The 23,504-nt window shown below is 41.2% G+C and overlaps 1 protein-coding gene across 1 annotated transcript in view; it reads right to left on the reverse strand.

The window, feature by feature from the left end:
- LOC139766183 (chromosome-associated kinesin KIF4-like) overlaps positions 1-23,504 on the reverse strand; it is a 296,752-nt gene that overhangs the window by 254,594 nt on the left and 18,654 nt on the right. The window contains exons 6-9 of the mRNA XM_071694453.1: positions 23,119-23,222; positions 22,690-22,901; positions 19,224-19,399; positions 6,203-6,277 (exon numbers count right to left, since the gene is read on the reverse strand). Of these exons, the coding sequence (XP_071550554.1) occupies positions 6,203-6,277; positions 19,224-19,399; positions 22,690-22,901; positions 23,119-23,222 (567 nt within the window). The remainder of the gene's footprint in view (positions 1-6,202; positions 6,278-19,223; positions 19,400-22,689; positions 22,902-23,118; positions 23,223-23,504) is intronic.

Here is a 23,504-nt window from a genome sequence, read left to right on the forward strand (position 1 = left end):
CTGAAGAATGTGTGGAAGGCGAGAACATTGCCTCGGAAAGCAAAAATGGGTATGTTTGAAGGAATAGTGGTTCCAACAATGTTATATGGTTGTGAGGCGTGGGCTATAGATAGAGTTATGCGGAGGAGGGTGGATGCGTTAGAAATGAAATGTTTGAGGACAATATTTGGTGTGAGGTTGTTTGATTGGGTAAGTAATGAAGGGGTAAGAGAGATGTGTGGAAATAAAAAGAGTGTGGTTGAGAGAGCAGAAGAGGGTGTGCTGAAATGGTTTGGTTACACAGAGAAAAAGAGTGAGGAAAGATTGACAGAGAGGATATATATGTCAAAGGTGGAGGGAACGAAGAGAAGTGGGAAGCCAAATTGGAAGTGGAAGGATGGAGTGATAAAGATTTTGAGTAATCAGGGCCTGAACATGCGGGAGGGTGAAAGGCGTGCAAGGAATAGAGTGAACTGGAACGATGTGGTATACCAGGGTGGACGTGCTGTCAATGGATTGAAGCAGGGCATGTGAAGCGTCTGAGGTAAACCATGGAAAGGTCTGTGGGGCCTGGATGTGGAAAGGGAGCTGTGATTTCGGTGCACTACACATGACAGTGGGGTGGCAACGGGAATGGATGAAGGCAGCAGGTATGATTATGTACATGTGTATATCTGTATATGTCTGTGTATGTTTTTGTATGTATACATTGAAATGTGTACATACTGGAGAAGGCATATGATAGAGTTGATAGAGATGCTCTGTGGAAGGTATTAAGAATGTATGGTGTGGGAGGCGGTGTGGGAGGCAAGTTGTTAGAAGCAGTGAAAAGTTTTTATCGAGGATGTAAGGCATGTGTACGTGTAGGAAGAGAGTAAAGTGATTGGTTCTCAGTGAATGTAGGTTTACGGCAGGGGTGTGTGATGTCTCCATGGTTATTTAATCTGTTTATGGAGGGGGTTGTTAGGGAAGTGAATGCAAGAGTTTTGGAAAGAGGAGCAAGTATGCAGTCTGTTCTGGATGAGAGAGCTTGGGAAGTGAGTCAGTGTTCACTGATGATACAGTGCTGGTGGCTGATTCATGTGAGAAACTGCAGAAGCTGGTGACTGAGTTTGGTAAAATGTGTGAAAGAAGAAAGTTGAGAGTAAATGTGAATGAGAGTAAGGTTATTAGGTACAGTAGGGTTGAGGGTCAAGTCAATTGGGAGGTAAGTTTGAATGGAGAAAAACTAGAGGAAGTGAAGTGTTTTAGATATCTGGGAGTGAATTTGGCAGTGGATGGAACCATGGAAGCAGAAGTGAATCATAGGGTGGGGGAGGGGGCGAAAGTTCTGGGAGCCTTGAAGAATGTGTGGAAGTCGAGAACATTATCTCAGAAAGCAAAAATGGGTATGTTTGAAGGAATAGTGGTTCCAACAACGTTGTATGGTTGCGAGGCGTGGGCTATGGATAGAGTTGTGTGCAGGAGGGTGGATGTGCTGGAAATGAAATGTTTGAGGACAGTATGTGGTGTGAGGTGGTTTGTTCGAGTAAGTAATATTAGGGTAAGAGAGATGTGTGGTAATAAAAAGAGTGTGGTTAAGAGAGCAGAAGAGGGTGTTTTGAAATGGTTTGGTCACATGGAGAGAATGAGTGAGGAAAGATTGACCAAGAGGATATATGTGACAGATGTGGAGGGAACGAGGAGAAGTGGGAGACCAAATTGGAGGTGGAAAGATGGAGTGAAAAAGATTTTGAGTGATCAGGGCCTGAGCATGCAGGAGAGTGAAAGGCGTGCAAGGAATAGAGTGAATTGGATCGATGTGGTATACCGGGGTCGACGTGCTGTCAATGGATTGAATCAGGGTATGTGAAGCGTCTGGGGTAAACCATGGAAAGTTCTGTGGGGCCTGGATGCGGAAAGGGAGCTGTGGTTTCAGTGCATTATTACATGACAGCTAGAGACTGACTGTGAACGAATGGGGCTTTTGTTGTCTTTTCCTAGCGCTACCTCACACACGAGGGGGAGGGGGTTGTTATTCCGTGTGTGGCAGGGTGGCGATGGGAATGAGTGGGGGCAGACAGTATGAATTATGTACATGTGTATATATGTATATGTCTGTGTGAGTATATATATATGTATACATTGAGATGTATAGGTATGTATATTTGCGTGTGTGGATGTGTATGTATATACAGAGGTATGTGGGTTGGTTGGGCCATACTTTCGTCTGTTTCCTTGTGCTACCTCGCAAACGCGGGAGACAGCGACAAAGCAAAATAAATAAATAAATATAAAACATTGAAATGTACAGGTATGTATACATGCATGTAGACGTTTATGTATATACAAGGGTATGTGGGTGGGTTGGGCCATTCTTTCATGTTTCCTTGCGCTACCTAGCTAATGCAGGTGATGGCATAAAAAGGCTCAACAGGAAAAGAAAGAGAGATTCAAGTAATTGAAATATAAGGGGATGGTTTCCAGTCTCATGCTCCCACCCACTTTTGTCGCCTTCTATGAAACATGGGGAATATGGAGGTAGAATTCTTTCTCCCATTCCTCAGAGATGATGAGGTGACTGAGCTTGGAAAAGTGTGTGAAAGGAGAAAGTAGAGAGTAAATGTGAATAAGAGCAAGGTTATAATGTTCAGTAGAGATGAGGGTCAAGTTAACTGGGATGTAAGTTTGAATGGAGAGTGGACTTAGCAGCAGATGGAACCATAGAAGCAGAACTGAGTCACAGGGTGGGGGAGGGGGTAAAGGTTCAGGGAGTGATAAAGAATGTGTATTAGGAGAGAATGTTATCTTAGAGAGCAAAAGTAGGACAGTAGTTCCAACAATGTTATATTGTTGCGAGGCATGGGCTATAGGGAGGGTCACAAGAAGGAGGGTGGATGAGCTGGAAATGAGATGTTTGAGGACAATATATCATGTGAGGTGGTTTGATTGAGTAAGTAATGAAAGGGTAAGAAAGATGTGGAAATATAAAGACTGGTTGAGAGAGCAGAGGAGGGTGTATTGAAATGGTTTGGACATATGGAGAGAATGAGTGAGGAAAGATTGACAAAGAGGAGGATGTATGTGTCAGAGGTGAAGGGAACAAGGAGAAGTGGGAGACCAACTTGGGGGTGGAAGGATGAGGTGAAAAAGATTTTGAGCGATCGGGGTCTGAACATACAGGAGGGTGAGAAACGTGCAAGGAATAGAGTGAATGGAATGATGTGGTATACTGGGGTTGATGTGCCGTCAAAGGACTGAACCAGGGCATGTGAAGCATCTGGGGTAAACCATGGAAAGGTCTGTGGGGCCTGGATGTGGATAGAGATCTGTGCTTTCGGTATATTACACATGACAGCTAGACAATGAGGGTGAATGAATGTGGCCTTATTGTCTGTTTTCCTGGCACTACCTCAAAGAAGCGGGAGGTAGTGATGCTATTGCCTGTGTGGTGGGGTAGTGACAGGAATGGATGAAGGGAAGCAGGTATGAATATATAAATGTGTATATATCTCTCTTTATGAGTATATATATGTGCATGTATGGCCGTTTATGTATATATATGTGTGTGTATGAGTGAATGGGCCATTCTTTGTCTGTTTCCTGGCACTACCTCGCTAACATGGGAAACAAGATCAAGTATAATAAATAGATAAACATTTATCTTAATTGCTCTAATTTTTATTCATGGATTGCACAAAGCAGTGAAACAAAACCTCCAATTCACAATCCATGTAAATCTCCATACTCTGTAAAGATATCAGGGCAAGTATCTATAATTACCTTCAATGTCCACAAAAAACTTGTCCACCATCCCATACATTTTCAAACGTGAAGTCACAATTACATTATAGTACACCATCATCTCTCTTTTGGGCTAAATTACAATCTGCAGACATCTGGGCATGGAATTGGCAAGGTTCCTAAAGTATTCTAGGTATGTGTTTTGGGTCCTTAGGGTTTTGATCTTCTGAATAAGCAAGACAATGATGAGGTGGTGCAGGATAGAGCCTCCTGACCATGTGTTCTGAGCACCCACTGTTCCTTGAAATCTCATGTGAACCCACTTTTTATTACTTCCAGGTGAGGCTTCAGGCTTCCTTCTCCTTAGAAAGATAAAGGTAAGAGCCAACCATCTTGAAGCACAGGTTAATGAAATACAGCAATCAGAACTGAAATGGCAGCTAGAAAGAGAAGAGAACAACCTTCCCTCAATTTAGCCTGAGGCACAGTGAAGCAGGTTGCTGGTGCTAACACTGTCAGCAAGACCAATCTCAAAGATCAGATGTACTTTGAGTTCATCCTGAGAGTATCATATGGTTGTATCCAAAGCAAACCTAAGCCATGTATTGTCTATGAGAGTACATGGGGCCAAAAATGTCTCCGCAGACATGGTATTTGTGATTCTCAAACTGTTTTGTAAAGGGAGTCAGTATTACACTCATGGGGCCCATCTCTTGAATGTTCTCTTCTATCACACATCCAAATTCATGCATGCTTTCTTCATTAACCATGTCCTTAGTCATTCTATTCCACCTGTCCACCAATCTTATACTATGAAAGCACTTCGTTAAATCACTATTAAAAAGTTTCTTAATCAATTTCATGTTCTGTCCTCTGGCTACTCTAGACTTACATCTCATAAAGAACTGTTCAATGTCCATGTCATCGTTCTGTTTCAAAACCATGAAGGCTGTCGTCAGGTTGCCCCTTACTCTTTTCTCTCTAGAGTAGTAAATCTAAGTCCTTTACCCTTTACTCTGTAACTTAGCTCCCTTAGTTCTGGTACCACCTCTGGTGCCTTCCTCTGGACCTTGTCTATTAGCTCTTTGTACTTCCTTAGGTGCAGTAACCAAACTTGAAAAGAATATTCTAGTTTGGCCCTTATGTAGGATATGAACAGTGTGCTAAATATTTCCTTATTCATATACTTGAAAGCCATCCTGATATTTGCCAGCAGACAGTCCCCTTAACTATTCTCCTTTTATGGTACTTTGGCAATAGGTTAGAGACAATGTCAACTCTCCAGTCTTTATGCTCAGAATCCTGAAACATATTTCCAACTAGATAATAATCATTCTGAGACCTCCTTTCACTTATCCTATCCTCATTATTTCAAAATTTGATTGGGATGAATTTCACCAACCATGTATCAGACCAACTTTGGGGTCTGTTTACATTCCCTTGTAAGCTAATGCAATCTTCCTCACTTTTCACTTCCCTCATGACTCTTGCATCACCTGCAAACATTTAGCTAAAAGTCCATACCATCAAGCAGGTCAATAACACTGTTCAACAAGATTAGAGGTCTTCTCAACAGAAGTAAGTAAGTCAAATAAGTAAGTCAGTGTGTGTGTGTGTGTGTGTGCGTGTGTGTGTGTGTGTGTCAGGGGGAAGGTTTGCACAATTCAAAGTTGGCTCAAATGTCTTGTTATCTTTCTTCATACAAGAGTACACCCAGTTCAATAGCTTTACACAGTTAGCATAAATGAGCTGACTGCTTAAGTTCAACAGGATGACCCCATGTATAGATCTAAGACCTGTAACCTAATGTGGTAACAATGACAAGGCCAAGGCGCTTGCTGATGACTAATTCTACAAGCAACTCATAAAAACTGCACATTCCAAACTCAGTGGGGAATAGAGTGTCTGAGACTAATAGAAAACACTTACTGATGTTAAAGTAATTATACAGGTAACAAAGAAAGATCCATCTTGCTGACAGTGAGAGACAGTGTTTTGGATATATTCAGAATACTAAATGAAGAACCACTGTATTCATACTGGATGTGGACTTGAAACATCTACCAACCATGAAAAGAAGAACTAGTAAAAATACCTGGTCATTACAAAAAATAAAAAATTACATTAGTGCTCAGATATGCATGGAATGTTACAGCATATTTAGTCATAAATAAGCTACACTGATGAAAAGGCTGAGCCAAACTCATCTCATCATATCATATGAATGGCTTAGCGTCATCCTCACTAAATTCAGTTCGTGACAGGAAACAAACTGATTTTTCTTTTGTTTTGACAGACACTACGAACCCAAATAATGCATGCGAGGGAGGCATGGAAGGATAGGGGTAGGTGACTTCTGCTGTAGCCACTCCCTTAATGGGAGTTCCTAGAGGGAACAGGCATTAGAATAGAAAAGATTAGAATAGCCAATAATTCAACTAACTTCCTATCACATAGTTCCTCCCCTGACCAAGCCACACTACTTTTATTAGACACTTACTTCATCATCTGATGATGATGCCAATCTTCCACCACCACTTCCTGCAGATAGCAGTTGTACTTGCAGTTGCTGAACCTACAAAATAAAGATTACTCTGAAAATCACTTTTTACCATGAATCTTTTTTTCTGAAAGAGATATGAATTATATGTAATTAAAGTACATCAATATTGGTGATCAAATATTAGTTATCTATCATAGGCTTAACATAAAGCATAAAGTTCTAACTGACAAGGCAAAGGTTACACTAAACACGACAAACTGGCAGTGCTATATTGATTTACAGAAGTTGATCTGTATCCCTTGAGTATATTAATCAATCTTCTTCAGCTCTACCATTTCAGTCCTATATTTATGAGTCAGTCCATGCTGAAATAATATATCAGCATTGAGCAGGAAGAAAATCTGATTAGTGTGGCTCTCATCTGTCAAATTACAAATATGACACCACCAGTAAAGCTATTTAATGTAACTGACTTGCAAGTTTTTAGAAATGACTGACATGAGTTGGGCAAAATATGTCTCAATCAAAGCATCTTGGGTGTGAGAGAAAGAACGAGAAAGATGGTGTAGAAATTAATCAGTGCTACACCTGACTTTTTTGAGATGATGTATGTACACTGGGTCAAAAAGTATCAGTGTTCAATGGGTTTAATGCCTTCCATAATGATCTGATGAGTTCCTGATGTTGTGGGAGGGTTGGGATGGCTGGCTGTGGTTAGTCTGTCAGGTATAAACCATACAGTGAATGTTGCAAAACCTGAGATAAGGTTTACAGTTTCATTACTTTACTCATGGAACATGCCAAAGGGTGGCATTTCAGTTAACATAATCACTGTCGACCACCAGTGTCATGGTCATGCCAGTCATGATGGAAACCCCATAGGCAACATGCAGAGCATTTTGATATTGCACAGCAGCTTGGTATTTACCGAAAACCAGCAGCACGGTGGATTCAACAACATACCAAAACAGATGCTAGAGACAACATTTCAACGCATATACATGTATATTACATATCATTCATATAAAAATATAACATTTCCTAAATATCTGACAGGATGTATCACTAGTAGCTGATATAGCACCTTCCTGACATCAGGTTTACCAACATGTAGCAGGTCAGACACAAATTTTTCAGTATCTGTTGGACCATGTCATCACTCTAACACAATGTGCACTGATAATCTTTTTCACATGTAAATAATTACCTATCTGGACTATACAGGGAGGGAGGTGTACATTCTCGGTAACAAATTTTTATAATTTCAAAATACTAACTGTATTCACCAATCATTTCATTCCATTCATACAGATAGATATATCCACCACTCTTAGACTATAAGAGCACTTCCTCACATCTTTTTTAAAAAGTTTCTTACTTAATTTCATGCAATGTCCTCTTGTTGTTTTAGCCCTAAATACTTGAAGAACTATTCACCTGTCTGTTATAATAACTAAAAGATTGAGGCCAAATCATTTCTCACTTTTCTCTCTTCCAAAGTGGACAAATTTACAGAAGACTTTCCCCGATACTCAGCTCTCTTAATTCTGGTAACATCTTTGATGTTCCCCCCGCATCTTGTTTAAACTTTTTGTTCTTCTGTAAGTGTGGAGACCAAATTTAAAAGCATATTCTTGTCTGGGTCTTATGTGAACTGCTTGGTGAAAAAAATCCTTATCTTTGAACATAATGTTATTCTAATATTTGCTGGCAGACAGTTGGTCTCCTTAACTATTATCCTAGGATGGAACTCTAGAGACAGGTTAAGGAAAATCAGATCCCACGTCTTTCTCACATACACAACGTATGTAATTACTTATCTTTGGTGGAGGAGGAATGAGGTTTGCACTTGTAGGGGCCCTATGTCTTCAACATTCTCTAGTAACATATAGCTTCTTAAACCTGTGTATGCTGTCTACATTACCCTTGTCCTCATTCATTCCATTCTATTCATCCATCATTCGTAACATATAGCTTCTTAAACCTGTGTATGCTGTCTACATTACCCTTTTCCTCATTCATTCCGTTCTATTCATCCATCACTCTCATGCTTTAGGAATAATGTACTTTACATTTTTTCAACAAGTTTCACTTAATTTCATAGTGTATGAAATTTATCCTCTTCCTCCAAGACAACCTCTTTCTCCAATCCAATATTCAAACATTCCTACTAAGGCCATTCTGGCAAAGGATCAGGCATAACTGGCTTGAAAAACTCTCCTTCCTCCAACTCCCACTCAGCATCTATCAGTGCCCGTGATCACTGCAAGTACATTAATCTTCCTTTATTCGAAGAAAGTGAGATAACCTTACATTTTCATCCACCGATTAGTCTTTCTGACCTTTAGATAAGAGCATCGCTAACAACTTCTGTGAACTCTTACTTTCCTTCATTTTCTGTTACGACAGTACTATAGCTGTCTCTCTCATAAAGCAAGCAACTCTCTCTGGTTCTTGTTTCTCCTTTAACTCTACCTTGGATTACTCTAACATTCCTTTGCCCTTTTACTACTCCTATGCCCTATTTCATAATCTCTCTCTGAACTGTCAGAAATGCCCTTCTCTCTCTGGACACAAGCAGATGGAGTCCATCCCTGGGAACTGAAGCAGTGTGCCTCAGACTTGCACCTGTTTGTTTGTCTGTTCTGTTTATTACACTATGTCGCTGTCTCCCGTGTCAGCAAGGTAGCCCAGGAAAAAAGACGAAAGAATGGCCCAACCCCTCCACATACACACGTATATACATATGTGCTCACACATGCACATACATTTCAAATTATCCATACATATAAATACAAAGACATACACATATACATATTCATACATGCTGCCTTTACTTATTCCCGTTGCCACCCCACCACTCATGAAATAGCATCCCCCCTCACCCCCATGAGGTAGTGCTAAAAAGAGAGAGAGAGAGAGAGAGAGAGAGAGAGAGAGAGAGAGAGAGAGAGAGAGAGAGAGAGAGAGAGAGCCACATTCGTTCACACTCAGTCTCTAGCTGTCATGTGAAAGGCACTGAAACCACAGCTCCCTTTCCACATCCAGGCCCCACAAAACTTTCCATGATTTACCCCAGACGCTTCACATGCCCTGGTTTAATCCACTGACAGCACGTCAACCCCAGTATAACACATCGTTCCAATTCACTCTATTCCTTGCACTCCTTTCACCCTCCTGCAAGTTCAGGCCCCGATCGCTCAAAATCTTTTTCACATCATCCTTCCACTTCCAATTTGGTCTCCCACTTCTCCTCGTTCCCTCCACCTCTGACACATATATCCTCTTTCTCAATCTTTCCTCACTCATTCTCTCCATGTGACCAAACCATTTCAATACACTCTCTCCTGCTCTCTCAACCACACTCTTTTTATTAACACACATATCTTTTACCCTTTCATTACTTAATCAAACCACCTCACACCACAAATTGTCCTCAAACATCTCATTTCCAGCACATTCGCCCTCCTCTGCACAACCCTCTCTATATCCCACACCTCACAACCATATATCATTGTTGGAACCACTATTCCTTCCAACGTACCCATTTTTGCTCCCCGAGATAACGTTCTTGCCTTCCACACATTCTTCAACGCTCCCAGAACCTTCGCCCCCTTCCCCACCTTGTGACTCAATTCTGCTTCCATGGTTCCATCCACTGCCAAATCCACTCCCAGAATCTACAACACTTCACTTCCTCCAGTTTTTCTCCATTCAAACTTACCTCCCAGTTGACTTGTCCCTCAACCCTACTGTACCTAATAACCTTGCTCTTATTCACATTTACTTTCAGCTTTCTTCTTTCACACACTTTACCAAACTCAGTCACCAGCTTCAGGCAGTTTCTCACCCGAATCAGCCATCAGCATTGTATCATCAGTAAACAACTGACTAACTTCCCAAGCCAATAACTTCCCAAAGCAATAATGGGTATGTTTGAAGGAATAGTGGTTCCAACAATGTTGTATGATTGCGAGGCGTGGGCTATGGATAGAGTTGTGTGCAGGAGGGTGGATGTGCTGGAAATGAGATGTTTGAGGACAATATGTGGTGTGAGGTAGTTTGATCGAGTAAGTAATGTAAGAGTAAGAGAGATGTGTGGGAATAAAAAGAGTGTGGTTGAGAGAGCAGAAGAGGGTGTGTTGAAATGGTTTGGTCACATGGAGAGAATGAGTGAGGAAAGATTGAGAAAGAGGATATATGTGTCAGAGATGGAGGGAATGAGGAGAAGTGGGAGACCAAATTGGAGGTGGAAAGATGGAGTGAAAAAGATTTTGAGTGATCGGGGCCTGAACATGCAGGAGGGTGAAAGGCGTGCAAGGAATAGAGTGAATTGGAACGATGTGGTATACCGGGGTCGACGTGCTGTCAATGGATTGAACCAGGGCATGTGAAGCATCTGGGGTAAACCATGGAAAGTTCTGTGGGGCCTGGATGTGGAAAGGGAGCTGTGGTTTCGGTGCATTATTACATGACAGCTAGAGACTGAGTGTGAATGAATGGGGCCTTTGTTGTCTTTTCCTAGTGCTACCTCGCACACATGAGGGGGGAGGGGGTTGTTATTACATGTGTGGCGAGGTGGCGATGGGAATAAGTAAAGGCAGACAGTATGAATTATGTACATGTGTATATATGTATATGTCTGTATGTGTATATATTAATGTATACATTGAGATGTATAGGTATGTATATTTGCATGTGTGGATGCATATGTATATACATGTGTATGTGGGTGGGTTGGGCCATTCTTTCTTCTGTTTCCTTGCGCTACCTCGCTAACACGGGAGACAGCGACAAAGCAAAATAAATAAATAAATATATATATAACTTCCCAAGCCGTCTCATTGACAGCAGACTGCATACTTGCCCCACTCTCCAAACCTTTTGCATTCACCTTCCTAACAATCCCATCCATAAACAAATCAAACAACCATGGAGACATCACGCACCCATGCCGCAAACTGACATTCACCGGGAACCAATCACTTTCCTCTCTTCCTACTCGTACACATGCCTTACATTCTTGATAAAAACTTTTCACTGCTTCTAGCAACTTACCTCCCACACCATATACTCTTAATACCTTCCACAAAGTGTCTCTATCAACTTTATCATAAGCCTTCTCCAGATCCATAAATGTCACATACAAATCCATTTGTTTTTCTAAGTATTTCTCACATACATTCTTCAAAGCAAACGCCTGATCCACACATCCTCAACCACTTCTGAAACTACACTGCTCTTCCCCAATCTGATGCTCTGTACAAGCCTTCACCCTTTCAATCAATACCCTCCCATATACCTCTGTAATTTGAACACTCACCTTTAATCCCTTTGCCTTTGTACAATGGCACTATGCATGCATTCCGCCAATCCTCAGGCACTTCATGCACCATACATACAGTGAATATCCCCACCAACCAGTCAACAACAGTCACCCCTTTTTCTGATAAATTCCACTGCAATACCATCCAAACCCGCCGCCTTGCAGGCTTTCATCTTCCGCAAAGCTTTCACTACCCCTTCTCTGTTTACCGAACCAATCTCCCTGACCCTCTCACTTCACACACCACCTTGACCAAAACACCCTATATCTGCCACACTATCATCAAACACATTCAACAAACCTTCAAAACACTCACTGTACCTCCTTCTCACTTCACCACTACTTGTCGTTACCTCCCCATTTGCCCCCTTCACTGATGATCCCCTTTGCTCTCCTGTCTTACGCACTTTATTTACCTCCTTCCAAAATGCCTTATTCTCCCTAAAATCTAATGATACTCTCTCACCCCAATTCTCATTTGCCCTCCTTTTCACCACTTGCACCTTTCTCTTCACCTCCTGCCTCGGTCTCTTATACATCTCCCAGTCATTTGCACTATTTCCCTGCAAAACATGTCCAAATGCCTCTCTCTTCTCTTTCACTAATAATCTTACTTCTTCATCCCACCACTCACTTACCTTTCTAATCAGCCCAACTCCCACCTTTCTCATGCCACAGGCATCTTTTGCGAAAGCTATCACTGCTTCCCTAAATACATCCCATTCCTCCCCCACTCCCCATACATCATTTGCTCCCACCTTTTTCCATTCTACACTCAATCTCTCCTGGTGCTTCTTCACACAAGTCTCCTTTCCAAGCTCACTTACTCTCACTTCTCTCTTCACCCCAACATTCTCTCTTCTTTTCTGAAAATCTTTACAAATCTTCACCTTTGCCTCCACAGGATAATGCTCAGACATCCCTCCCGTTGCCCCTCTCAAAACATTAACATCCAAAAGTCTCTCTTTCACGTGCCTATCAATCAACATGTAATCTAATAATGCTCTCTGGCCATCTCTCCTACTTACATATGTGTACTTATGTATTTTTTTTTTTTTTTTTTGCTTTGTCGCTGTCTCCCGCGCTTGCGAGGTAGCGCAAGGAAACAGACGAAAGAAATGGCCCAACCCCCCCCCCCATACACATGTATATACATACGTCCACACACGCAAATATACATACCTACACAGCTTTCCATGGTTTACCCCAGACGCTTCACATGCCTTGATTCAATCCACTGACAGCACGTCAACCCCGGTATACCACATCGCTCCAATTCACTCTATTCCTTGCCCTCCTTTCACCCTCCTGCATGTTCAGGCCCCGATCACACAAAATCTTTTTCACTCCATCTTTCCACCTCCAATTTGGTCTCCCTCTTCTCCTCGTTCCCTCCACCTCCGACACATATATCCTCTTGGTCAATCTTTCCTCACTCATTCTCTCCATGTGACCAAACCATTTCAAAACACCCTCTTCTGCTCTCTCAACCACGCTCTTTTTATTTCCACACATCTCTCTTACCCTTACGTTACTTACTCGATCAAACCACCTCACACCACACATTGTCCTCAAACATCTCATTTCCAGCACATCCATCCTCCTGCGCACAACTCTATCCATAGTCCACGCCTCGCAACCATACAACATTGTTGGAACCACTATTCCTTCAAACATACCCATTTTTGCTTTCCGAGATAATGTTCTCGACTTCCACACATTCTTCAAGGCTCCCAGAATTTTTGCCCCCTCACCCACCCTATGATCCACTTCCGCTTCCATGGTTCCATCCGCTGCCAGATCCACTCCCAGATATCTAAAACACTTCACTTCTTCCAGTTTTTCTCCATTCAAACTAACCTCCCAATTGACTTGACCCTCAAACCTACTGTACCTAATAACCTTGCTCTTATTCACATTTACTCTTAACTTTCTTCTTCCACACACTTTACCAAACTCAGTCACCAGCTTCTGCAGTTTCTCACATGAATCAGCCACCAGCGCTGTATCATCAGCGAACAACAACTGACTCACTTCCCAAGCTCTCTCATCCCCAACAGACTTCATACTTGCCCCTCTTTCCAAAACTCTTGCATTCACCTCCCTAACAACCCCATCCATAAACAAATTAAACAACCATGGAGACATCACACACCCCTGCCGCAAACCTACATTCACTGAGAACCAATCACTTTCCTCTCTTCCTACACGTACACATGCCTTACATCCTCAATAAAAACTTTTCACTGCTTCTAACAACTTGCCTCTCACACCATATATTCTTAATACCTTCCACACAGCATCTCTATCAACTCTATCATATGCCTTCTCCAGATCCATAAATGCTACATACAAATCCATTTGCTTTTCTAAGTATTTCTCACATACATTCCTCAAAGCAAACACCTGATCCACACATCCTCTACCACTTCTGAAACCACACTGCTCTTCCCCAATCTGATGCTCTGTACATGCCTTCACCCTCTCAATCAATACCCTCCCATATAATTTGCCAGGAATACTCAACAAACTTATACCTCTGTAATTTGAGTACTCACTCTTATCCCCTTTGCCTTTGTACAATGGCACTATGCACGCATTCCGCCAATCCTCAGGCACCTCACCATGAGTCATACATACATTAAATAACCTTACCAACCAGTCAACAATACAGTCACCCCCTTTTTTAATAAATTCCACTGCAATACCATCCAAACCTGCTGCCTTGCCGGCTTTCATCTTCCGCAAAGCTTTTACTACCTCTTCTCTGTTTACCAAATCATTTTCCCTAACCCTCGCACTTTGCACACCACCTCGACCAAAACACCCTATATCTGCCACTCTATCATCAAACACATTCAACAAACCTTCACAATACTCACTCCATCTCCTTCTCACATCACCACTACTTGTTATCACCTCCCCATCTGCGCCCTTCACTGAAGTTCCCATTTGCTCCCTTGTCTTACGCACTTTATTTACCTCCTTCCAGAACATCTTTTTATTCTCCCTAAAACTTACTTATGTATATCTCTCTTTTTAAACCAGGTATTCCCAATCACCAGTCTTTTTTCAGCACACAAATCTACAAGCTCTTCACCATCTCCATTTACAATACTGAACACCCCATGTACACTAATTATATCCTCAACTGCCACATTACTCACCTCTGCATTCAACTCACCCATCACTATAACCCGGTCTCATGCATCAAAGCTGTTATCACACTCACTCAGCTACTCCCAAAACACGTGCCTCTCATGATCTTTCTTCTCATGACTAGGTGCATAGGTACCAATAATCACCCATCTCTCTCCATCCACTTTCAGTTTTACCCATATCAATCTAGAGTTTACTTTCTTACACTCTATCACATACTTCCACAACTCCTCCTTCAGGAGTAGTGCTACTCCTTCCTTTGCTCTTGTCCTCTCACCAACCCCTGACTTTCCTCCCAAGACATTCCAAAAGCACTCTTCCCCTCTACCCTTGAGCTTTGTTTCACTCAGAGCCAAAACATCCAGGTTCCTTTCCTCAAACATACTACCTATCTCTCCTTTTTTCTCATCTTGGTTACATCCACACATATTTAGACATCCCAATTTGATTCTTCGAGGAGGATGAGCACTCCCCGCATAACTGCTTCTTCTGTTTCCCCTTCTAGAAAGTTGAAATACAAGGAGGGGAGGGTTTCTAGCCCCCCGCTCCCGTCCCCTTTAGTCGCCTTCTACGACACATGAAGAAGCATGTATTGGTACATCCCATCCCTAAGAAGGGTGACCATTCTAACCCTTCTATCGTTTAATTGCTCTTATCTGATATCTACTATTCCCAAAGTCTTTGAAACTCTCCTAAACTTCAATATCATCAGACATCTTGAATCTCAATGTCTTCTCTCTGATCACCAGTACGGCTTCTGTAAAGCATGATCTAGTAAAATTCTTTCCCATCTTAATAATGTCTGGTTACCATCCCTGAAATATTTTGGGGAATCCTATGCAATTGCACTCGACATATCTAAAGCATCTGACAGATTGTGGTATCGGGGTTTCACCTTGAAGTTCCCTTGTTTTGACTTCCCTCCCTCAATTTGCGCCCAATCTATCTCCATTGTTGTTGATGGATCTGCCTCTCCCCTTTCTCCATCAACAGTGTTGTCCCTCAAGGTTCTATCCAGTCTCCTGCACTTTTTCATATCTTTATCTATGATTTCCTTTCTACTACAAAGAACCACATGAACTCATATGCTAATGACTTAAGTCAGCATTCCTCCACATCCTTCAATTCTGCTCCTTTTCTCACTCAATCTGCATCTCATCTCAACAGAACTTCCTCAATAAACTCAGACTTGGACAGGTTATCTCAGTGGGGTAGATGAAATCTCGTTAAGTTTAATGCCTCCAATACCCAATTTCTGCCAATCTCTATAAAAAAATTCCTCATAACTTTCCTCTCCAGCAAAAGTTCTATAATTCCAACTCCTAACTCATTGAGCAGACTTGGTATCACTGTAACAACCTCACTGTCTTGGAAACCCTGCAATACAGACACAGCTAAGGTTGCCTCTAAGAAACTAGGAGTTCTGTTAAGGTGTCAAAATATATTTTCTTTGGAAAAGTTGCTGTATTTACACAAAGAATGATCCATTCTTGTATTAGGTACTGCTCTCACATCTGGGGTGGTTCTAAAAAAAAAAAAAAAAAAAAAAAAAAAAAAAAAAGATTTATCAACTCTCCCAGGCCAACTTCAAATCTTGAATAACTTGCCTTGCATTGAAATGTTAGTTCACTTTCCCCTCTTCTAAAGAAATTACTTTGGTTTTGCTCCCGAGAGCTGTCTAATTGTGTGCCCCCACCATTGCTAGACCACACAATACTCGGCAAGCTACTGCTATCCATCTATCTGCCTATATCTCTGACCTCCATTCCCTCTGGGAACTCCCTATCAAGGGGCTGGCCATGGCATAATGTCTCAACTTATCTTTGTCCTTACATGCATCCCTTGCATATACCATTCCATGCATTCTTCCACCATTTCCTCTCCTTCCAGTACTCTCCCACCTATTTCCTCATGTCATTGGTGGTCTTCCTCTCATATCAACCCCTTTAATTGTACTATAACACATTCTCCTTGTACATTCCCCATTATACATTATTTCCACATACTCATACCACTTCAAAGTATTAGGCTTCACCCACTCTACCACTGCACAATTCATTCCCTGTGCATTTTGCTACTACACCACATGTCTTATAAGCAGCTGCTTTTCAGCTATCTCAACCATGCTCTTCTTACCACAATAACTCTCTTTTACTTTGTCATTTCTTGCTTAATCAACCCAAGCTACACAACATATTGCAATTAGGAGTTATATTTCTAACACATCCACCCTCTTCCATACTATCATAGCAAGCTTTAGCATCACAAGATAACTGTGCTGCTGAGGGCAACTCAAGAGTGTGCTATTTTGATAACTTTTTCCTTCCCTACACCTCAAAGCTTTGTAACTCTCTACCCTCTCATGTCTTTCCCAATAACTATAACCTGGCTTTTTTTAAAAGTTAGGCTTTTCACTCCCTCCTTTATAACTTCTTTTTCCCTTTCCTTAACCTATTTATACTTCACTAATCCCAGCCTCAATGTGGACTTTTGTCCTTAACTGGAACTCCCAAAGTAAAAGAATTTTTTTTCTCTAGCTGCTCTATCTCCACCTCTCTTAAAGAATAATTCACAAAATCCACATCACCAATCTGCTTTAAAAACTAAAGTGATCAGATCATCCCTCACTCTTCTCTCTTCCAAGGTGGGTAAAAGCCTCAGGCCTTCCCGTTAACACTGCTCTTTATTTCTGGTGCTGTCTTTGTGATCTTTGGACCATCTCTATCAGCTCTATGCATCAGAATTTGGAAGAATATGTAAAGGAGGATGCTGAAGGTTAATACGAATAAAAGTGGGATAACAAGGTAGGAACACTGCACTAAAGGCTAAAGGCAAGAGGCAGTGCAGGAGTTCACCAGCTTTTGAAACTTCTGTCATGGGCACCCCCTTGAGTGAGTTCTCAAAGGGATAGGGGCATCAAAAATACAGACAGATGGATAGATAATGAAGTTTAGCAGTGAAGAAAGATAGGTCAGTTGGAGCGCATGTCTGAGGGGAGTGAATCTGGAGGAAAAGCAGTGTTTTAGATATCTAGAAGATATGGCAGCAGATGGAACTATGAAAGCTGGAATGATTAATAGGGTGAGAGAGGGTACAAAGGCCCCTGGGTGTGGAAATGAAGGCAAAGACGGACATATCTGATGGTATAGTAGATCTGACTATGCTGTATGGATGTAAGTCATGGGCCATAAATAAAAAATACAGTGGATGTGTCTGAAATGAAATGCCTGATGATAATATATGATGAGAGGAGGGGTGATGGAATAAGAAATAACTGGTTAAGAGAGGTGTAACAGGAAGAAAAATATGGTTGAGATAGCTAAAAAGGGTATACTGAGTGGTATGGACATATGGAAAGAGTGACTGAAAAGGGACTGAAATAGAAGGTAAATTGAGGAGGAAGAAACTTAAGATGTGACAGGATGAAGTAAAAATGCTTTGGATGATCAGGGAAAGAACAGGCAGGAGGTTGTGAGGTATGTAAGAGAATGTGCTGAATCAGGTATATGAAGTGGTCGGGTAAACTAGTGAGAGGTATGGTGTAAAGGTATTGGCTATGAATAGGGGTGTCTGGTTTTGGTGCATTACACATAACAGCCGATGACAGGATGTTAACAGATGAGGATATTCTTTGTTCCTTGTGCAATGTCACTCATGCAGGAAGCAATGAACAAGTATGGAAAAAATCTTGATCACCAGTCGGTCTTCAACAAACAATCTGATAAGCTATTCACTATTTTCAATTACACAGGGTGCTCCATGCCTCTTATCATACCCTTAAATGCAACATCCCAACTCTTACATTCACAGTTTCTTACACAAATATACTGTACTTGATCCCTTGCATTAAAATCATTAAAACATTTGCTTAGTAACAGGTGCACAAGTGCTGGCAATCAACCACTTCTTGTAGTCCATTTTCATTCTCACCCACAGCCTGACACTCACTTCCTTATGTTTTTTAACACATTCCAACAAATTCTCCATCAGCAGAAATGCTATCATCACCAATGCTCTCATGCTCACAATCCAAAAATACCTACCAGACATCCCAAAGCATTCTTTCCCCCTCCACTAATGCACTGTTTCACACAGAGCCAGCACATCCAGGCTCCTCTCCCCAAACATAAGACCTATCTCTCCCTTCCTTTCTTCCTGGTTACATCCACGGACATCCAGATCAAACACTCAATACTGAGCCTTAAAGAAGGATGAGCACTCTTCATTTGCCTTCTTATTCTCTTCAGAAAGGAGGGGAGAGTTTTCATACCTTTACTCCCACCCCATTTAGTCACCTTCTATGACATGCAGGAAACAAGAGGGTTCTATTCTTTCTCCCTGATCCCTAAGAATAGAACTGAATAACAAAAAATATGGGTGACTGTCAGTGATTCTGCACCCGTTAGCGAGCACAGTGAGGATGGGAGGTAAGTGTTTCAGGAAGATGTAATTTGATAACAGCATCTACATATGTAAAGGCTGTACCTGAAAGTAAAATCTGCCTCTGATAGTTTTTATAAAAATGAACCTTACCTGTTGCCTCAACTTAGCTAATTCAGCAGCCTGAGGGTCTCTGTTAATAATTGGTTTATTCTTAATTTTGCGTGCACGGTCAGCATATCGCAGTGTGCTCAATGTTTCCTCCAGATTACTGTCCGCAGGAGAGACACATGCTATCATCACTGTGTGCGAGTTACCACCCAGGGAATCTATAACATTAAAAAATCAATATTCAATGAGTAATTCAGTCAACCACCTACAATATGAATTTAAGACAAGGTAAATGCATACAGCATACAAAAATTTAAAGTCATGTGAAAGAGAATTTTCAAGAGTTGGGCCCTAAAAAGTAAAATTCTCCTCTTACAATACAAAAAGGGAAATCAAAAAGAGGTAATTACACATATGGAACAACACACACACAATTTTTTCTGGATTATATAATAAATTAGGAGGTTAAAAAAACACAGATTAAACAAGAATTAAAGACAATCATGAACACTACACAGAACTTAAACAAAATTTTTATGGTAACACAAATTGGGAAATGGAGTTCATCAGCAAAGGAACCTAGGTACGGTCGGGAAAGATTTTAAGTAACTGGCAATGAAGGAATAGGGACTTGGTACCACTACCCTCAAACAGAGATGGAAGATTCAATAAAAATTGTCAGAAAGCAAAGGATCTTAAATATGAGTTGTGATGAAGATATTGGTGAAACTCCAGTTCAGTTAGCATTTCTAAGGTTGAAAGGAACAGAAAGATGAACTTCAAGAAAATTTTTTGTGAACATGTCAGAAGAAAATGTGCACATATGCACATTTTTTTCCAAAAGAGGGAATAGAGAAGGGGGCCAGGTGGGGATGTTCCCTCGGGGGCCCAGTCCTCTGTTCTCGACGCTACCTCGCTAATGCGGGAAATGGCGAATAGTATGAAAGAAAGAAAGAAATGCACATATAAATGAAAACAGCATTGCTATCCCCTGCTTTAGCGAGGCAGTACCAGGAATACAGACAAAAAGGCCACATCTATTGACACTCAGTCTCTAGCCATCATGTGTAATGCACTGAAACCACAACTCCCAATCCACATCCACAACAGTGAATATCCCATGTACAGCAATTATACCCAAAACTCCCACATTACTCATCTTCACATTTAAATCAACCATCACTAATACCCGGTCTCGTGCATCAAAGCTGCATACACACTCACTCAGCTGCCCCAAAACATTTGTCTCTCATAATCTCTCTTCTCATGACCAAGTGCATAGGCACCAATAATCACCTATCTCTCTCCATTCACTTTCAGTTTTACCCAAATGAATCTAGAATTTACTTTCTTGCACTCTGTCACGTACTCCCACAACTCTGCTTCTGGAGTAGTGCTACTTCTTCCTTAGCTCTTGTCCTCTCACCATTCCCTGACTTTACTCCTAAGACTTTTCCAAACCATTCTTTCCCTTTACCCTAGAGCTTCGTTTCACTCAGAGCCAGAACATCCAGGTTTCTTTCCTTGAACATACTACCTTTATATACGTGTTTGATGATAGAGTGCCCTGGTTATAAAAAAAAAAAAAATAAAAAAAAAAATAAAAAAAAAATTAATTCTTTGTCGCTGTCTCCCGCATTAGCGAGGTAGCGCAAGGAAACAGATGAAAGAACGGCCCAACCCACCCACATACACATGTATATACATACACGTCCACACATGCACATATACATACCTATACATCTCAACGTATACATATATATATACACACAGACATATACATATATACACATGTACATCATTCATACTTCTGCCCTTATTCATTCCCGTCGCTACCCCACCACACATGAAATAACAACCCCCATCCCCACATGTGCGCGAGGTAGTGCAAGGAAAAGACAACAAAGGTCACATTCGTTCACACTCAATCTCTAGCTGTTATGTATAATACACCGAAACCACAGCTTCTTTTCCACATCCAGGCCCCACAAAACTTTCCATGGTTTACCCCAGATGCTTCACATGCCCTGGTTCAATCCATTGACAGCACGTCGACCCTGGTATACCACATCGTTCCAATTCACTCTATTCCTTGCAAGCCTTTTACACTCCCGCATGTTCAGGCCCTGATCACTCAAAATCTTTTTCACTCCATCTTTCCACCTTCAATTTGGTCTCCCACTTCTCCTCGTTCCCTCCATCTCTGACACATATATCCTCTTGGTCAATCTTTCCTCACTCATTCTCTCCATGTGACCAAGCCATTTCAAAACACCCTCTTCTGCTCTCTCAACCACACTTTTTATTACCTCACATCTCTCTTATCAAACCACCTCACACCACATATTGTCCTCAAACATCTCATTTCCAGCACATCCACCCTCCTCCACACAACTCTATCTATAGCCCACGCCTCACAACCATATAACATTATTGGAACCACTATTCCTTCAAACATACCCATTTTTGCTTTCCAGGATAATGTTCTCAACTTCCACACATTCCTCAACGCTCCCAGAACCTTCGCCCCCTCCCCCACCCTATGGTTCACTTCCACTTGCATGGTTCCATCTGCTGCCAAATCCACTCCCAGATATCAAAAACACTTCACTTCCTCCAGTTTTTCTCCATTCAAACTTATCTCCCAATGGGCTTGTCCCTCAACCCTACTGTACCTAATAACCTTGCTCTTAATCACATTTACTCTCAGCTTTCTTCTCTCACACACTTTACCAATCTCAGTCACCAGCTTCAGCAGTTTCTCACCCAAATCAGCCACCAGCGCTGTATCATCAGCAAACAACAACTGACTCACTTCCTATTCCTATACATCTCAACGTATATACATGCACAGACAAATACATACATACACATGTACATAATTCATACTGTCTGCCCTTATTCATTTCCGTCGCCATGTGTTCCCAATCATCTGTCCTTTTTCAGCACAACTCCACCAGCTGTTCACCATTTCCATTCATACAATTGAATACCACATGCTCTCCAATTAGTCTTTCAACTGCTACATTACTCACCTTTGCGTTTATATCACCCATCATTAATACCCATTCTCTTGCATCATGACTGCTGACACACTCACTCAGCTGTTCTCAAAACATTTGCCTCTTACACTCTTTCTTCTCGCGACCAGGCACATACATATAATAATCGCCTATATCTCGACATCCACTTTCAGTTTTACCCACTTCAATCTAGAATTTACTTCTTTATACTCCATCACACACTTCCACAACACCTGCTTCAGTAGCACTACTTCTTCCTTAGCTCTTGTCCTTTTACCAACCCTTTTTTTTCCTCTGACATTTCCAAACCATCTTCTCATTTACCCGAGAGAGAGAACCATAAGCATATGTTTGTGTTTAATTCTATCTACCTGGCAACTATCAAGTGACTCATTTAATATCTTAAACCTCCTATTACCCAGCTTGAGCCCATCTTTCAGGAAAGAGTTATCAGAAACATGACAAAATTGTCTCAATGGTCTTACCCTGTAGCAATCTCGTAAGTTTGGAGTCTCTGTAGGGAATATGGCCTCTGTTTCCTTCTTCACAGAGAGCAGAGATGACATTACCAAGAGCTAAAAGACCTTTGTTAATGTTAACACCTTCCTTGAACCGTTCCCCAGTGGCTCCAGTCTTCTTGGCCCGTTCACTGCCAGCCAAGTCTACCAAGTGAAATTTAGCACACACAATACTTTCCCTGAAAAATACATCTGAATAATTAATATCCAATGAATATTACACTTGCTGGAAAAGAGTATGGTGTTGGAAACAACCATTAGTAATCTAATTATCATATTCAGCACTAGCTTTGTGTACCTAACTGCAGTTTTACATATCAAAGATTGAAGTTTTTTCTTTAAGTTACATGCACACTCAAAAAGGAACTGTACCTCTGATAATATGAATTTACCCACCCTTTTTTTTTATTTCTTTGTTCAATGTGCAAAGAAAATATTGCATGTGAGCGACTGGAGTGTGCATTCATAGCAGTAGCACCTGTAGCTCTATTCAATGCACCCTGAGGAAAATGTGAATTACATTAATATGATAGCACAATTCTTAAAAGGCATACAACACTTTTGAAAGAAACATTTATCAATTACTAACAAATTAGCAAATGACATCCATCTACTGATGTCAAGACCTTGTTATTGCTACACACAATAACTTGCAATCAATAAATGTCTTTATAAAGCATAAAATTCTCATAATTAGCAATATATGGCATATAACACATTAAAGCATAGAATTTAAGGAAGATATTTTCATGGTTAAGGAACATGTCATGCTGTGAAAAATC

The sequence above is a fragment of the Panulirus ornatus genome, chromosome 57, assembly GCF_036320965.1.
Source record: "Panulirus ornatus isolate Po-2019 chromosome 57, ASM3632096v1, whole genome shotgun sequence".
NCBI classification, from domain to species: Eukaryota; Metazoa; Arthropoda; class Malacostraca; order Decapoda; family Palinuridae; genus Panulirus; species Panulirus ornatus.